Consider the following 15773-nt stretch of genomic DNA (forward strand, 5'->3'; position numbering starts at 1 on the left):
GAAATGTGAGAGGCATAGGCAAATGCACTCTGGGTCATCTGCAGTGACTGGCCCATTTTATTGCCTGGACAATAACATTTTGCTTAGCTTGAACGGAACTACTGCTGGAGATTGAGCAGTGGCCAGCATACTTAGGGCGGCATGGTGGCTCAGGGTTAGCACTGCTGTCTCACAGCGCCAGGGACCTGGGTTCGATTCCACCCGCGAGCGACTGTCTGTGTGGAGTTTGCACATTCTCTCCATGTCTGCTGGGTTTCTTCCGGGTGCTCCGGTTTCCTCCCGCAGTCCAAAGATGTACAGGCTAGGTAGATCGGTCATGTTAAATTGCCCGTAGTGTTCAGGGATGTGTAGATTAGGTGGGTTATAGGGGGATGGGTCTGGGTGGGATGCTCTTTGGGTCAGTGTGGACTTGTTGGGCCGAAGGGCCTGTTTCTACACTGTAGGGATTCTATGATACACGGTGAACAAACACAGACTATTCCAGCAGGAAGCAGGCACTCTCCTGACAGGAGGCTAGCTGCCCCTTTCTTCTGATTTCACAGTTAATAGGGTTGTCTCCAAGTGCAGCCACACATGATAGTGGAATGTTTTCAGATATGAAACCTGTGTCAGAGGAGGATGGGAATATGTTGACGGCTAAGAGAAACTGTGGGTTTCTGGAGGAATAGGAATGAGGAATCTTTTAACAGTGTGGAATAAAATTAGCTAACAGAAAGCTAAAAGTGAATCAACAGAGTAGTCTGCAACTGTGCTCCCATGAAGGGAATTTTATCTGGCTTTAGACTCATTTTAATTTAGAACAGCAATTTGACCAACATAATAGAACAGAAACAAAAACCTTATCTTTGTACCGAGTCTTCTGCATCTTCAGCGTGCTCCAAAATGCTTCACAAACTGAAGTAATTGTTGAAGTGCGGTCAATTGTTTTATAGCCAACTTGTGAATTGCAAAGTTCTCCAAAGATGTATGAGTTAAATAACTAACTATTAAAAAATGCTGGAATAATGTCGCAGCACTGTCAGCATCTGTGGAAGGAGAAACAGAGTTAGCCTTTCAGGTCAATGACCATCCATCACAACTTTGAAAAATTAGCAAATGTGATAGATTTGTAGCAACTAAAAGGTGGGTATGGAATGTTGGGAAAGAATATAGAAGGAAGGTCTGTGGAAGAGTGGAAAGAGGGAGAGATTAACTGACTAAAGTTTTCATGATGCAAGGTACAAGTAAAGAAATAAAAGAAGTCTAGAGGAGGTGTGAATGATAGATGCACAGAAAGTTCTGCCGAGAAAGCATGGTAAGAAGGGGACAAAAAGAACAAGCAAAAACCAAAAGCAGCAAAGAAGGAGGAAACCCCTGCCCTCATTTTACCATCACTTAAAACTGTTGAAATTGATTCTGACTCCCAAAGACTGTAAAATTCCCAGTGTTCCACATCTTGCATTATGCTTCAGTTAAACATTGCAGGAGGCTGAGGATGGCGACAGGTCTAAGCTGACAGGCGATCAAAGTCTCAGGAATGACTAAGGAATAGACACAGAGGAAACATTTCCTTCAAAATATTGAAAGGGGAGAGGTTATGGAAGATGTGTTTAGTGGTATCACACTGCTGCTGGAGGGAAATGTGGAGGGTGACCCATTGATTCCTCAGGCCAGATGGATGGGAGTACCAGCAGAACCCTATTGTCTTTGCTGGAGGGAAGGGAAGGGCAGGAGTCTGTGAATTAACAAGTTAATCTATTTTGGATGCTATGGATTGAGAGAGAAATGTTGGCTAGGAGACTAGGAGAACTCCCTTCTCGGCTTTGAATAGTGCCATAGGATCATCTACGTCCAACCGAGAAAGCAGACAGGGCATTAGTTTAACATCTCATCTAAAAGACAGCACCCCAACAGTGCAATACACTTTCGGTACTGCAGGAAAATGTCAGACTAGGTCATATGTTCAAATCTTGCAGGGGAGCTTGTAACTTTCAACCTTATGACTGACAGGCAAGAGTGCTACCACTGAGCCAAGGCTGCCACTTATTCTTATCTTGTATAGTTTCCAGCTTTAACATCCTGAAAACCACAGGCTAAATTTAAACCAGTCATTAATTTGAAAGAATTGTAACAGTGTAGATCAGAGGTTGTCTTGTTCCAGTCTTCTCAGTTCACTGGTCTGACAAAGTGATTCACTAACACATTTTATGAATCACAACACCCCCTTTGCAGCCCTTTTTAGATTTAAGAGGTTTTATTTTAGTACAGATTACGAGAAACTAAAGTGCTTGCTTTGGCTTATTGGGTGAACATTGTTAAAACAACAGCATCTGCGATAATAGTGTCTTGCATGTGGAAAAACTTTCCACTTGACTTCACAGAGAATACGATAAGATAATTGCCAAAAGAGAGACACGCTGCGAAGCTTTCCATTTTGCACTCATCAGGACAAATGCAAGAATGCTGCATTGCAAACACGCACATCCGTTCAAACTGCAGGAGAAAAGAGAGATGAATGGTTAGCAAATCAACTGTGACTGACTGAGATATTGCCTGTTGCTTCTTCCTTGGCGATCACTAGCCAAGATCCTGGATAATTCAAAACTGGTGCATGGGTTGAACATATTCCTTTTGCCTATAGAGAATGGAATTGTTGTGCATGAATTTATATCTCTTCTGGCAAGCCTATGCCAGCAGGGTATATACCAAACTCAAACAGCATAGAAAACCCAGAACAAAGTAACCAAAGTTAGATATGCCTATACAGATGGACAACACATGTTGAACAGTACTGAGTGTGCTAATAACCACACTAACAATTGCTTTAAGATAACCAGTCAAAAATCTTCACAACATGCTTTATTTTCCACACACAACGGGGAAGTTTAGAGGTGGTGGTAAGGTGAAACTGAGTGTCATTCATGTATATATGAGAATTAATGTTGAACTACATGAAGAAGTGATGGCCTAGTGATATTATTACTGATTATTAATCCAGTGACCCAGGTAATGTTGTTGGGACCTGGGTTTGAATCACACCACAATCAAACTTGAATTGAATGAAAATCTGAAATTAAGAATTTAATGATGGCCATGAAACCATTGTTGATTGTTGGGAAAAACTCATCTGATTCACTTATGTCCTTTAGGAAAAGAAATTTCCATTCTTACCTCATCTGTCCTACATGTGTCTCCAGACCCACAGCAGTGTGATTGACTGTTAATTGCCCTCTGGATAATTGGGTTGGGCAATAAATTCCGGCAGAGTCAATGATTCCTACATCTGGTGAATTAATAAGAAAGTACATAGTTCTGAGTGCCAAAATTTATATCTCAATTAACATCACTAGAACAATTGCAAGAATTCTGAATTTCAAACAAATTCAGTTTGTGGGAACTTGATGTGCAGATATTGGCTGTCATGATTCCTACATTTGAACAGTGCTTACACTCAGAAGTAGTTTATTGCCTGTACAAGTGCATTGGGGTGTTCTGATGTTATGAAGTGCAATATATAAATGCAAGTTTTTATTTACTAGAGGAAAGGAATCAGATATCTGATCAGACCCTGGAGAGGTGGGTGGGCTTTTGATAGTGGAGAGTACAGCCCAACTGTTCTTATTGCACTGGTGGTGAATGGCTAAACAAGCATGTGCCAGAAAAGCTGAAGTCAAGGGTGTGGAAATAGGGGCCTTGCCATTGTTGCTTACTGGGCTAAATGGCCTACTCTTGTTCCTACGTCAAAGGAATCTCTAGGATGGAAAGAGAGCAAAGGGTTTGCAGTAAGCAAGATGATAGAACAGATCAACAGCTGTAGAAGTATTTAAGTGGATGGAAATCCAAAGGTGAAGCTGTTGGCAGTTTGAAATTGCAGTTGTATCTTCAATTCCAGCTTCCTTCAATTTTAGTTACTCCAACATCTTCAGCCATATCTTTAATCTACAACCTCAGACCTGAAATTCCCTGTCCTGCTTTAAGATGCTCTTTAAAATATACTTCTTTGACCAAGCTTTTGAACACCCGTCTTTAAATGTATTAATATCAAATTTCATCTGGTTATGCCCACCTGAAGCACCTCAGGACACTTTGGCATTTTAAATTTTCAATATAAATGCAAGTTCTTCTTGTATGTGTTTTGGGAGAGAGTTGTTTCCAGAGACAGACTAAGAAGGATTTGAAGTTGGAAATAGAGAGGTAGCTAGGAGGATGTGGGTGACTAAAGATACAGGAAATGGTTGAAGATATTCTTGTCATTGGTTGAGACCATTGGATCGGAGAGGCCAAATGAGATGGCAAGTTTGAAGGAGTGATGAATATGGATAGGAGAGCTGGTATAGTGGGAGATGTTTCAGAAGGACGAGGACAAATTGAGATTAGGGTTATAAAAATCAGAATATCTTCAAGGAATATGGGATGGGATTTAGAAGATGGAAGAAAATGCAGATTTTAAGAGGAATGGGAAGATAGTGAGGTACTCAAAGGAGGAAAAGGTGCCAGTGGAGAAGGCTACATAAACCCATTCCCTTTAATCCAATAGATAAAACTTTAGTTTATGTCTCTCAGCTGAGTGAGGTAAGAGTTAATTGGGACAGCCAACATGTACTTGTAAGTATATGTAGTTCCAAAGTAACAATGATCCTGAGACCAATGTATAGATGCATCATTTCGTACCACAAGGGTGCAGGGTAAATAGCAACACAGTCACCCTGATAGCTGTTGCCTATTTTGGTGTTGTGCCTTCTCTGTGAGGCTGATTTTTAACTGCAAGTGGGTGGGTTTTTAATGTGTTAAATTCACACCATGCATTTCTCACTATATTCCTACTAACGTCCTGAATGGAGTCCTTTAAAAAATAATTCTGCTGTGGTGTGTAATTTCAGCTACAGTTTCAAGACTGTTCAGATTATCTCAACTCCTGGCATTTGTTTAAATCACTCTTAAAACCTGAGGCATGAAGCCACTCCCTTGGCCTGAGGGAAGATAAGATACAGACTTAATTCCTCATAGCTGTTTTAAGCTATTTGGAAGTTTATTCGACGCTGCTTTGCATGAAATGACATGTACATTAAGTTTGAAACAAGCGCTGCCTGGAGGCAGGTGTAGTAAGACTGGGTTTATTGGAGTAGTTTATGTTGGAGTTAATAGTTTCATTGTTCCACGCTGAGAGCTGGGTCAGTGTTGAATAATGGACTTCGGAAAAGGGATTTTATTCCAAGTGTGTTGTAGCTTTGTTGTCAGCTTGTCCACACTTTAAATCCTACAAGCACTCAAATACAACAAGCGTTGCAGCTGTTTGTTCTCATTCCTTTCACCTTTAGTGCAAGGGACGTCGGAGTATTTATAGAGGTTGAAGTTGCACCATTTACTTTGAGAAGATTAGTTTCTAGAAGCAATACAATAAATTAGATAATCTTATGTAGTGCCATCATATCTTGTTCTACAAATTTTCACCACAGGATCCTATTTGCAAATTGTTACATTTTGACAGTAACCACAAGCAAGCAATAGAGATATTGCTGGAAAGTCCAAACCCCACTGAAGTGCTTGTTTTCACCTTTCTCACTTTCAGCACCTAGTACAACTTGCCCTTTCTTCTCCCTCTCCTATTCTGCCTCTCCATTTCCTCCACTCCATTCTCTCTGTCTCTCTGTTCCCTTCCTTTCTTGTCTCTCTCTGCTGCTCCAGCTCATGCCAATCTCCTCCTCTCATATCTTTCCATTGTCCCCTCCCACCTTCCCCCAATCTCCTGTTTCTCTTTCTTCCCTCTCCTTCCTACGTTCTGTTGTCCTGTCCATTCCTCCCCCGGTCCATTCTTTATCCATCTATTGCCCTCTCTCCCCTTTCTTTCTGTTGCTCTGAACTCACTCCACATTTTCCTTCCATTTTTGTCTCAGTTTTCCCTTTTCCCATTCCCCTTCTCCCCACTGTTGATGTACACAATGTATTCACAGCCTTTGTGTTTTTTTTAACAGGGTCCACCGTGGCTGATGACTGGGGACCCCAATGTTCCAGTGATGCCACCTGGATTCAGTCCCACTGCCCAAAAGCCAGAAGCAGTTGTGCATGCAATGAAGGTAAACCACTGCAGCCTTTTCTTCCCCTCTATAAATACATTCAAAGAAAACTATCTTCCCCAAAGGTGCAAACTTAACTATTGATGGAAGTAACCACCAAAACAATACTGAGGCAGCTTTATTTTACTCTGTCTCTGTGAACTGGGGGACCAAAACCCTTTGTTCCCAGTACCTAGAAAGAGGGTAGAGGTCTGCAGAGCCTGAACCTTGTAATCCTTTGGGTAGTCACCAATTACCTTTATTGATCAGACAGTCAGCCCCTTTCTCATCACCAATGGCTAAATAATCCTTGAAATAATGCAAATAAGTGGCATTTTTTTCCTCAAAATTTATCCTTGTTTTGCTTTGTTCACAGTGTTGTCATTTTTCACGTTGGTGCCCAGTTCTCTCTTTCTCTTTCTCTCTCTCTCTCTCACACACTTTCTCCTCTCCCACCAGCCCTCACCTGGCCCATCCTTCTCACTCATAGCTGCAGCTGGGACAGGTAGCTAACCTAAAGAGAGGCCTTTGTTATTCTGTGGATTATCTGACAGAAGAGCCTCACTTGATCAATAGGTGTTTTGTGCACTCTTGCTCCCTCATGTTCTTAAATCTATTCCTTACCAAGAAAATAAATAAAGGTCGTCACAAACCTTTGTCTGACGGATGCCTTTCCGCTTGCATTAATTGTGCACCTGCTGCTCACGTGTTAGTTGCCTCCAATGTGTGGGAAAGCGATCATTTTCTTACATCTTTAATGCACTGTTGCCACCCTGCTCCCCACATATTGAAGAGGAAATTCTTTACATAGGATTTAAAGGGGTCACCATGATATGCTGAATGAACAAATAACAATAGAATTACTAATGTTATTTTATTTTATATTTTAATATTTATACGATAATCTTAATCTTATTCTTGGATTTTTAACTCAGTGTTTTGATGCTGTTTCCTTCCTCTATAGTTGAGTCTACTCCTTTATAGGTCAGGGTCACTACGTTCAGTTACATAGAGGTTTGCTTGCTGAGATGTATGGCAGGGATTCAGGCACAGTTTCAGCAAAGCCCCCAGTAATTCCCAATCAACAGCCCCTTTGCTGATCACAATGCTCCATCTCTGAAACGGCAATGCAGAAAATGGAACCTAAAAAAAATGCCGCAAACTGTTGTTTCATTTCCTTTCAGGGAGTTAATAGATTGGCCAGTGCTTTCTAGGGCCCATTCCACAACATCTACATACCGGTGTCAAAGCCTTCACAGGCACCACAAAGAGAAATTCATTGTGTTTTTAAAAATGCATTCATAATCTTTCAGACACTTCACTGCTCTGAATATTGGAGCTCATGTTGGTTGTGAGAAGGAAAGTCTTTCATTGCTAATATGTCTCTGTGAAAGGGCTAGTGAAAATTGGAAACTCTTTCTTTCACCTTTTTCTCTCCCCACCAGACAAATCAAAAATGCTGTTGAAGCCATGAATCTGGAGGAAAATTGAGAACTGGTGTTGCTTAATTTTTGTTAGACAGCAGTGTTAAAGATTACAGAATGAAGGCATGTGTTAAAATAATGATCAGCCATGATCTAATCAATTGGCAGAAGGGCTGGAGGGTCTAAATGACCGAGTTCCAGCCCCTGTGTATCTGATGTGTGTTCCACCTCATGAGTGTTGAGCTTTATTCCATTCTGTTGACTTCAGCAGAGCATGATATGGATTGGGCTGTATATCAGGCAATGGATATCATAATGCCCTTATGAACTTACTACTCAAGCCACTGGTGCTACATTATATTTTAAAATGTCACTTCTTTTTCAAAATTATTTAAATCTCCATCTCCATCCTATCCCGAAGGCATGGCTTTTGCTGAGGTACCAGTCCTCAATGCCAATGCTCCCAAGTTATTTTTGATCAAGTGGCCATACGGGGGACCTTAGAGAATGATTACCAGCAGACTGATTGACACTGGAGGGTATCGCAGTCACCTCAAATGTTCAAATGTGAGTCAAGACCCATTTGATAGAAATCAGGTTCCCTCTTTGATTTTTTAAATTGCTTCTTCATGCCCTATAAATCAGTCAACAAAGATAGTATGAGGCATTGAACCAAGGCACATCCTTCATCGCTTATTTCTTCACTGGGTACTGCCTTAACTAACTGAATCCTCCATGCGAACAATTAGAAAGCTGGGCTTTTGTATTCCAGGTATGAAAATCAAAGCTAGACACCACAAATCTTCCATGTAACCACAGACAGCTGATTTAGAGTCCTAGAGATATACTGCACAGAAACAGACCTTTGGTCCAACTCGTCCATGATAACCAAATATCCTAAATAAATCTCGTCCCATTTGCCAGCATTTGGCCCATATCCCTCTAAACCCTTCCTTTCCAGATGTCTTTTAAATGTTGTAATTGTACCAGCCTCCACCACTTCCTCTGGCAGGTCATTCACGCACCACCCTCTGCATGAAAAAATTCCCCCTTAGGTCCCTTTTAAATCTTTCCCTTCTCACCTTAAACCTATGCCATCTAGCTTTGGACTCACCCACCCTGGGATAAAGTCCTTATCTATTTACCCTATCCATGCCCCTCATGATTTTATTAACCTCTTATAACCCCTCAGCCTCTGACGCTCCGGGAAAATAGCCCCAGTCTATTCAGCTTCTCACTATAGCTCAAACCCTCCAACTCTGGCAATATCCTTGTATATCTTTTCTGAACTCTTTCATGTTTCACCACATCCTTCCTATAGCAGGGAGACCAGTATTGCACATAGTATTCCAATGATGGCCTAATCAATGTCCTGTACAGCTGCAACATGACCTCCAAACTCCCATAGTCTATGTATTGACCAATAAGTGCAAGCATACCAAATGCCTTCTTTACTATCCTATCTACCTGCGATTCCATTTTCAAGGAACTATGAACCTGCACTCCAAAGTCTCTTTGTTCAGCAACACTCTCCAGGACTTTACCATTAAGTTAAAAAGTCCTGCCCTGATTTGCCTTTCCAAAATGCAGCACCTCACATTTATCTAAATTAAACTCCATTCACCACTCCTAGGCCCATTGGCCCATCTGATTAAGATCCCATTGTACTCTGAGGTAACCTTCTTCGCTGTAATCTACACCTCAATTTTGGTGTCATCTGCAAACTTACTAACCACACCTCCAATGTTCACATCCAAATCATTTATGTAAATGACAAAAAGCAGTGGACCCATCACCGATCCTTGGAGCACATCACTGGTCGCAGGCCTCCAGTCTGAAAAGCAACCCTCCACCATCACCTTCTACCTTCTACCTTCAAGCCAGTTCAGAACCCAAATAGCTAATTCTCCCTCTATTCTGTGTGATCTAACCTTGCTAACCAGTCTACCATGAGGAACCTTGTCACATGCCTTACTTAGTCCATACAGATCATATCTGCCGTCATCAGCTCTCTTTGTTACTTCTTCAAAAAATTCAATCAAGTTCATGAGACACGATTTCCCATGCACAAAGCAATGTTGATGATCCCTAATCAGTCCATGCCTTTCCAAATAAATGTAAATCCTGTCCCTCAGCATTCTCTCCAACAACTTGTCCATCACTGATGCCAGGTTCACTGGTCTATAGTTTCCTGGCTTTTCTTTACCACATTTCTTAAACAGTGGCATCACATTAGCCAACCTTCAGTCTTCGGGTACCTCACCTGTGGCTATCAATGATACAGCTGTCTCAGCAAGGGCCCCTAGCAATCACTTCCCTAGCTTCCCACAGTGTTCCAGGGTACACCTGATTAGGTCCAGGGGATTTATCCATCTTTTATGAGTTTTAAGTCGCCCAGCACCTCCTTTCTAGAATATATGTGATTTAAAATTTCTTCATTGTTAACTTGATGTATATTTTGGGTTTCCAGGTCCTGGAAGTTCATGACAACCTGGATAGACAATTGCCGGAAGACTGCGAACATGATGACTTGAGTGAGAAGGAGAAGGCCATTGTTCGGGAGATGTGTAATGTAAGGGTTCTGTTGTCTTAGCAATGTGATCTGATACCATAGCAACACAATATCAAATAACAGTGCCTGTTTTCAATGCAATGGGGATCTACGCAGGGAAGTTACATTGAGGAAATAAAAGAAACAAAGTTTTAGGTAAGAATTTGGCTTTCTGCGATAGCATAAGTTGATTTATAATGAATTGGCAGCTGGTAAAAAACATCTCCTGATTTTCATTTTTCCTGATGTCGGGTGAATTGGGAAAGTTGTGAAACAAGCTGCTGATTCAGAATGGCCAGACTTGCGCTATTGCACAAAGTCAAACTCGACCCACTTGTGTTTATTCTGCACTGGAACACAGCTTGTTATTAAAGTCCATAGTCAGCACAAGATTCTGATGGATTAAAAAACTGACAGAATGATTCACTCTTCACACTACTACTGTGTAATAACATTTTTACATTATCTGTGGTGCATTTTACAATGTGTTAAAAACAGGAAATGCAGCGACACTCAACAATGTGGGCAGGATCTGTAGAGAAAATTGAGTTAATGTTTCAGATCCAAAATGACTTCAGAATATTACGTGGTTGCTGCTGTGATATCTAGTTCGGCCTGGTTACTACAGGAGCAGATGACTTCAGATGGGATAGAGGCAAATGCACAGCAATTGGTTTTAGCATCCCTGGGGACTGTAATCTTGCCTGGTATCCCCTTCCATGATTGTTATCTACCAGTTATGCTGGAAGCATAATTGAGAATAGGATTGCGTTTTGTCCATACATTTGGATAACCTTGCAGCACACTGCTTCCAGACTGTCACTTGGTGAGGTACCACAGGGAGCTGTATTCACGTGAAATCTGGTTCAGCAAGGAGGAAATACATCAGAATGAGAGGAAAGAACTTTTAAAAAAGTATAATGTTTTAAGAACTTGTTCATGGGACATGAACAACTCTGGATATGCCAAGATTTATCCCCACCCCTAATAGCCCTTGAGAAGCTGGTGTTGAACTGCTGCAATTCTCAATGTAGGCACACCCACAGAGCTGTTAGAAGGGAATTCCTGGCAATCTAGTTCCAAGTCAAGGAAGGAAACTCGCAGGTGGTGGTGTTCCTGTCTATATGCTACCCTTGTCCTTCAATGGGATAGAGGTTATGCTATGGGTGCCGTCAGAGGAGTTCATGAATTTGGAAGGTGTCATTTAAGGCATTTCAATTAACCTTAATTTCTACATCAGGAATGCTGTGGAAAGAGAAAGTATTTACAATGCTCATTAAAAAAACTGACAGAACAGGCTCAAGGGACTGAATGGCCTACTCCTCTTTCTGTAAAAACCGAAAGAACTGCGGATGCTGTAAATCAGGAACAAAAACAGAAGTTGCTGGAAAAGCTCAGCAGGTCTGGCAGCATCTGTGAAGGAAAAAACAGAGTTAACGTTTCGGGTCCGTTGACCCGTCTTTCTATAATCCTTCCTGTGATGGTGTGTTCAAAGGACAGAGAGACAAACTGTGAAAACTTTTGGACAAATGAGTCTCTTTCCAGATAGTTTTGAACTATGACTTGTCTACCTTTCAGGTGGTCTGGCGTAAGCTTGGAGATGCAGCTGGTTCGAATCCTTCCATCAGGCAACACCTCTCGGGTAATCAATTCAAGGGACCATTGTAGTGCTATTGCCTGCAAGGCCTGGACTTTGCAACAAGGATAGAGAGAGACATCCTCATTTCACCAATACACAAGTGGAAAGAATACAACTTCTGAGAAGCGTAATCCTGGCCATTGACTCAACATGGCCCCACCTAATGTCTACATGTGAAGAAGGATGCTGACGTGTGCCTATAGTGGTGGAGAGTTGTACAATGTGCTGACTGCAAAGCAAATGTAAATTACTTGTTATGTATAGCTGACTGTAATTGCAGGTCTGGTGAGCCATGCTACACAGCGAACTACAGTTACATGTGCCTGTGTAGAGAGATTAATTGAAGTACGTTGATCACTGAATAATATTGAATAAGCTTACCTCCACCCCATCTCCCTGATTGTCCCATCCATACTGATGATTGATATGATGCCATTATTAGCAGACTCTTTTAAGTGCAGTTTCCTTATTATATTACTTAGGGTGGACAAAATTGCCGGGAGGTATTATAAACAAATCCTCATACTAGCAACATGAAAGGAGTCGTATTTCCATGTACATGATTACCTGGTTCTCAGTATATACATGTGCCATTTTCGCTGAACGGGCCTGTAATCAGCTTTAATTTACAATGTCATTGACCTTTGCAGCCCGAAGCCAACAGAATATCTGAAAGTATTCAAATGATGGACTTTTAAATGTTTAAAAAGTGTGGCCTATTAAGGAGAAAATATAGTTTTCTTAAAGGGACCGCATTCTTTTCAATAACTAGGATTTCCCTCGTAAGCCTTTGCTCTGTACTTGAAATTTGTGGGAACTTGTTTCCTTCAGCCCCCACTGTATTTGCAGTTTTTCAGGATGATTGTATCCCAAACCTCTGTTTTGATACACATAGTCACAAATTGTATGGAGCACAAAATACACCTGAAACTTATGCAGTAATCCATGAATTTTGAAGCAATTTTGAAGTTAATGCAAGTAGCACAATTTTTGGCTCTGAAGTAAGTTTCATCCACACAAAGTCACTCATGCTGTTTCACTGAAATGTTTGCCCAAACTCTATGCTACTTTATTTTTTTGAAACACATTCAAGTGAATATATTGTTTCTTTCCACAGAAGATGACTTTGGGATTAAAATGGTAACAGAGGGCAAATTACTCGATGTCTGTTGTAAGCTAGGTTAGGGAATGACACAGTACCAACTACTCTGTGTCCAACTGACTTAACTAAGAGGTGCTTAAGTTCAGCACTGGTTTCTATCTGAACCTCAACAGTGTGATGTGGATATTCAGGAACACTATTTCCAATTTAATCAAGAATGCACATGAAAGATACCCTGCAAACTCACTAAGGAAGGACGTTTCCATAATATAAGGGAAGATTTGTTGAACTTGTAAATTTTTAGATCTTGAACATTTCTTATGAGGAAACAACAAATTGAAACCCTTCATCTTGCACTCATCAGGACTAGGATACAAGAAACAGACTTGTAAAAAGCAACACCAATTTATACAGTTTGAAATGCAAATTGTTTGAGCCATAGTTGGCATCCAAATGCAAAAGGGACTGTTCACTGTTAGTTCTCAGACTTGGCACATAAACCATCTTATGATGTATAATTAGGTGCCCTTTTTTCAAACACAACAACAAAAACAGAAGTTGCTGGAAGCTGAACAGGTCTGGCAGCATCTGTGAAGTAAAAATCAGAGTTAACATCTCGGGTCCGGTGACCCTTCCTCAGAACTGGGTGTCCCTTTTTCAAATCTGTTTCTTACATCATTGAAGAGAAAACTGATGAACCTAACAAGTAACTGAACCACTTTCAACCTAAACCCTCTGCAAACAAGACAAACAAACATTTTAATTTGTTTTAAAGCAGACTGCCTATTTACGTCAGTCTTCAATGCAGGCAAAATAAAATAGATTGAACCTGTTTCTGCCTGCACCTGGTTTGATTTTATAGTCACTTGACTGCCATTCCCAAGTGATAGTAGGTTGGGAGTGTGTTCATTTTACTAGTTTGAACTTGCTTTCCTGATAACTGACACATCTGCAGTGTAATCTGATTCTGGTATCTCTGAGATGAGAAATTAAAACAAATTGGCAGAAATTGTGCATCAGTTATGTGGATTAAGTTTGCTGGACTTTATCTTGAATTTTTCATAAATGGCTATTCCCACTCCCAAAAGAGCAGTTGGATTCTAAAGTTTGTGTAGTGCTGTTCACATAATACTTATCTTGGATCCTCACAGGAAGGAGGAATATGGTTGAACTGAGTGTAACTGTACCGTCTGGTATGACACTTGACCATATAGAACAAGAGTCCATAGGTGTGGCCTGTAAGCAATTCTCTATTGGATATTGATTGAGGTAGAAATTGAAGGAATGACTGTTAGTGTCAATATGAACTAGGATGTGATAAAGAACTCCTGTTGAGAGGTGGGATATTTTTCTCAGGTTAAGGTTTCCCTTATTTTGCTGTGAACCTGCTACTAAACCTTTTGTTCCTCGGTGAGCCTTTTGTGCTTACAGAAGACTGGATTAAAACTTTGACCGAACTAGAGTAAGGTCCTTAATATACTCTTAAGATTCACAAACTCATGGAGCATTTGGAGCTTTTAAAGGCATCACGACGGTGGTGACTGAACAGTATTTTGTCACTTGGCCAGTTCTAGGTAACAGCCTCTTTTGGAAAGAATTTCCAGTCATTAATTTGTCCAAAGCAGAGAACAGTAACATTTTAATTAGAACCTGATTACTAATCAGACCAGAATTCTGAAAATGTAATTCTAAAGACTGTTGTATATGTTTATGCACACTAACCGCCTTGTAACTATACCGTCCATAGCATTCTTTAAACTCATGAGCATTTTCCCTCAGAACTTTATAATGTAGTCTGCTATACACTGGAATATGGGTAATACCCAACATAATTGTTTTCTGACAGTATAAATTTTACTAAGATTGCAGTATAAATTTAGCATATTCGTGTGTGTGTGTATATATATATATATATATATTATATATATATCTTTTTTAAATATTGCTGAATTAGTCATTGAGGAAGTAAAGATTCAATACTATTCATTGATTCTTGTAATTTGATTGTTGCAGTAGGTTTAAAAATAAGTTTGAACATTTGCCATGATCTTAAAAGAGCGTCACATTCAGCTATCACGCTGTCACCAAAGAGAAATTGGTCAAAAAATATTATAGTCCCCTTGGTCTAATAGAATGAATTCTAAAAGCTTCTTCTTGAATACCCCTCCCTTCAATTGATTGCTTCTCATATATTTTGTTTATATTGGTGACACACTGCACACAATGTTTCATGGTTTATCGATGTGGATTGATTCTTTTTTGAGACACAGATCTCTCTTTAACCAAATGAACACTGTCCAGGAATAAGTAAAGAATAGCATCAACACTTGCAGTTTTCCTGTTTAACATATTTTAATTTTAAACCAAACTCCATTAAATGTAGAGACAAAAACAGAAGTTGCTGGAAAAGTTCAGCAGGTCTGGCAGCATCTGTAGAGAGAAATCAGAGTTCAAAGAATTACAGTGTGGATGCAGGCCATTCAGCCCTATTGAGTCCACACTGACCCTCTGAAGAGATCCCACCCAGACCCACCCCATATTTCCCATAGCTAATCCACCTACCTGCCCATCTCTGGACACTATGAGCAATTTAGCATGGCCAATCCATCTAACCTTCACATCTTTGGACTCTGGGAGGAAACCCATGCAGACACGGGGAGAATATGCAAACTTCACACAGACAGTCGCTTGAGGGTGGAAGTGAACCCAGGTCCCTGGCGCTGTGAGGCAGCAGTGCTAACCACTGAGCCACCATGCCACCCTTTGAGGAAAGGTCACTTGACATGAAATGTTAACTCTGATTTCTCTCCACAGATGCTGCCAGACCTGCTGAGCTTTTCCACAATTTCTGTTTTTGCCTCTAATTTACAGCATGCACCGTTGTTTCAGTTTTTGTTTCCTTTAAATATAGTACTGTCTAATCGCTTAAAATATCAATGTCATTTTGCAAACAGAAACAAAATCAGAAATTGCTGGAGAAACTCAGCAGGTCTGGCAGCATCTGTGGAGAGGAAGCAGAGTAAAC

At 40.6% G+C, this 15773-nt stretch overlaps 1 protein-coding gene across 1 annotated transcript in view; it reads left to right on the forward strand.

Moving 5' to 3' along the window:
• ccdc85ca (coiled-coil domain containing 85C, a) overlaps positions 1-15167 on the forward strand; it is a 204270-nt gene extending 189103 nt beyond the window's left edge. Inside the window, exons 4-6 of the mRNA XM_048600040.1 lie at positions 5952-6053; positions 9927-10028; positions 11586-15167. Coding sequence (XP_048455997.1) covers positions 5952-6053; positions 9927-10028; positions 11586-11675 — 294 coding nt within the window. The 3' untranslated portion in view covers positions 11676-15167. The remainder of the gene's footprint in view (positions 1-5951; positions 6054-9926; positions 10029-11585) is intronic.
• The last annotated feature ends 606 nt before the right edge of the window (positions 15168-15773 follow it).

Source organism: Rhincodon typus, chromosome 8 (assembly GCF_021869965.1).
Source record: "Rhincodon typus isolate 14 chromosome 8, sRhiTyp1.1, whole genome shotgun sequence".
Taxonomy (NCBI): domain Eukaryota; kingdom Metazoa; phylum Chordata; class Chondrichthyes; order Orectolobiformes; family Rhincodontidae; genus Rhincodon; species Rhincodon typus.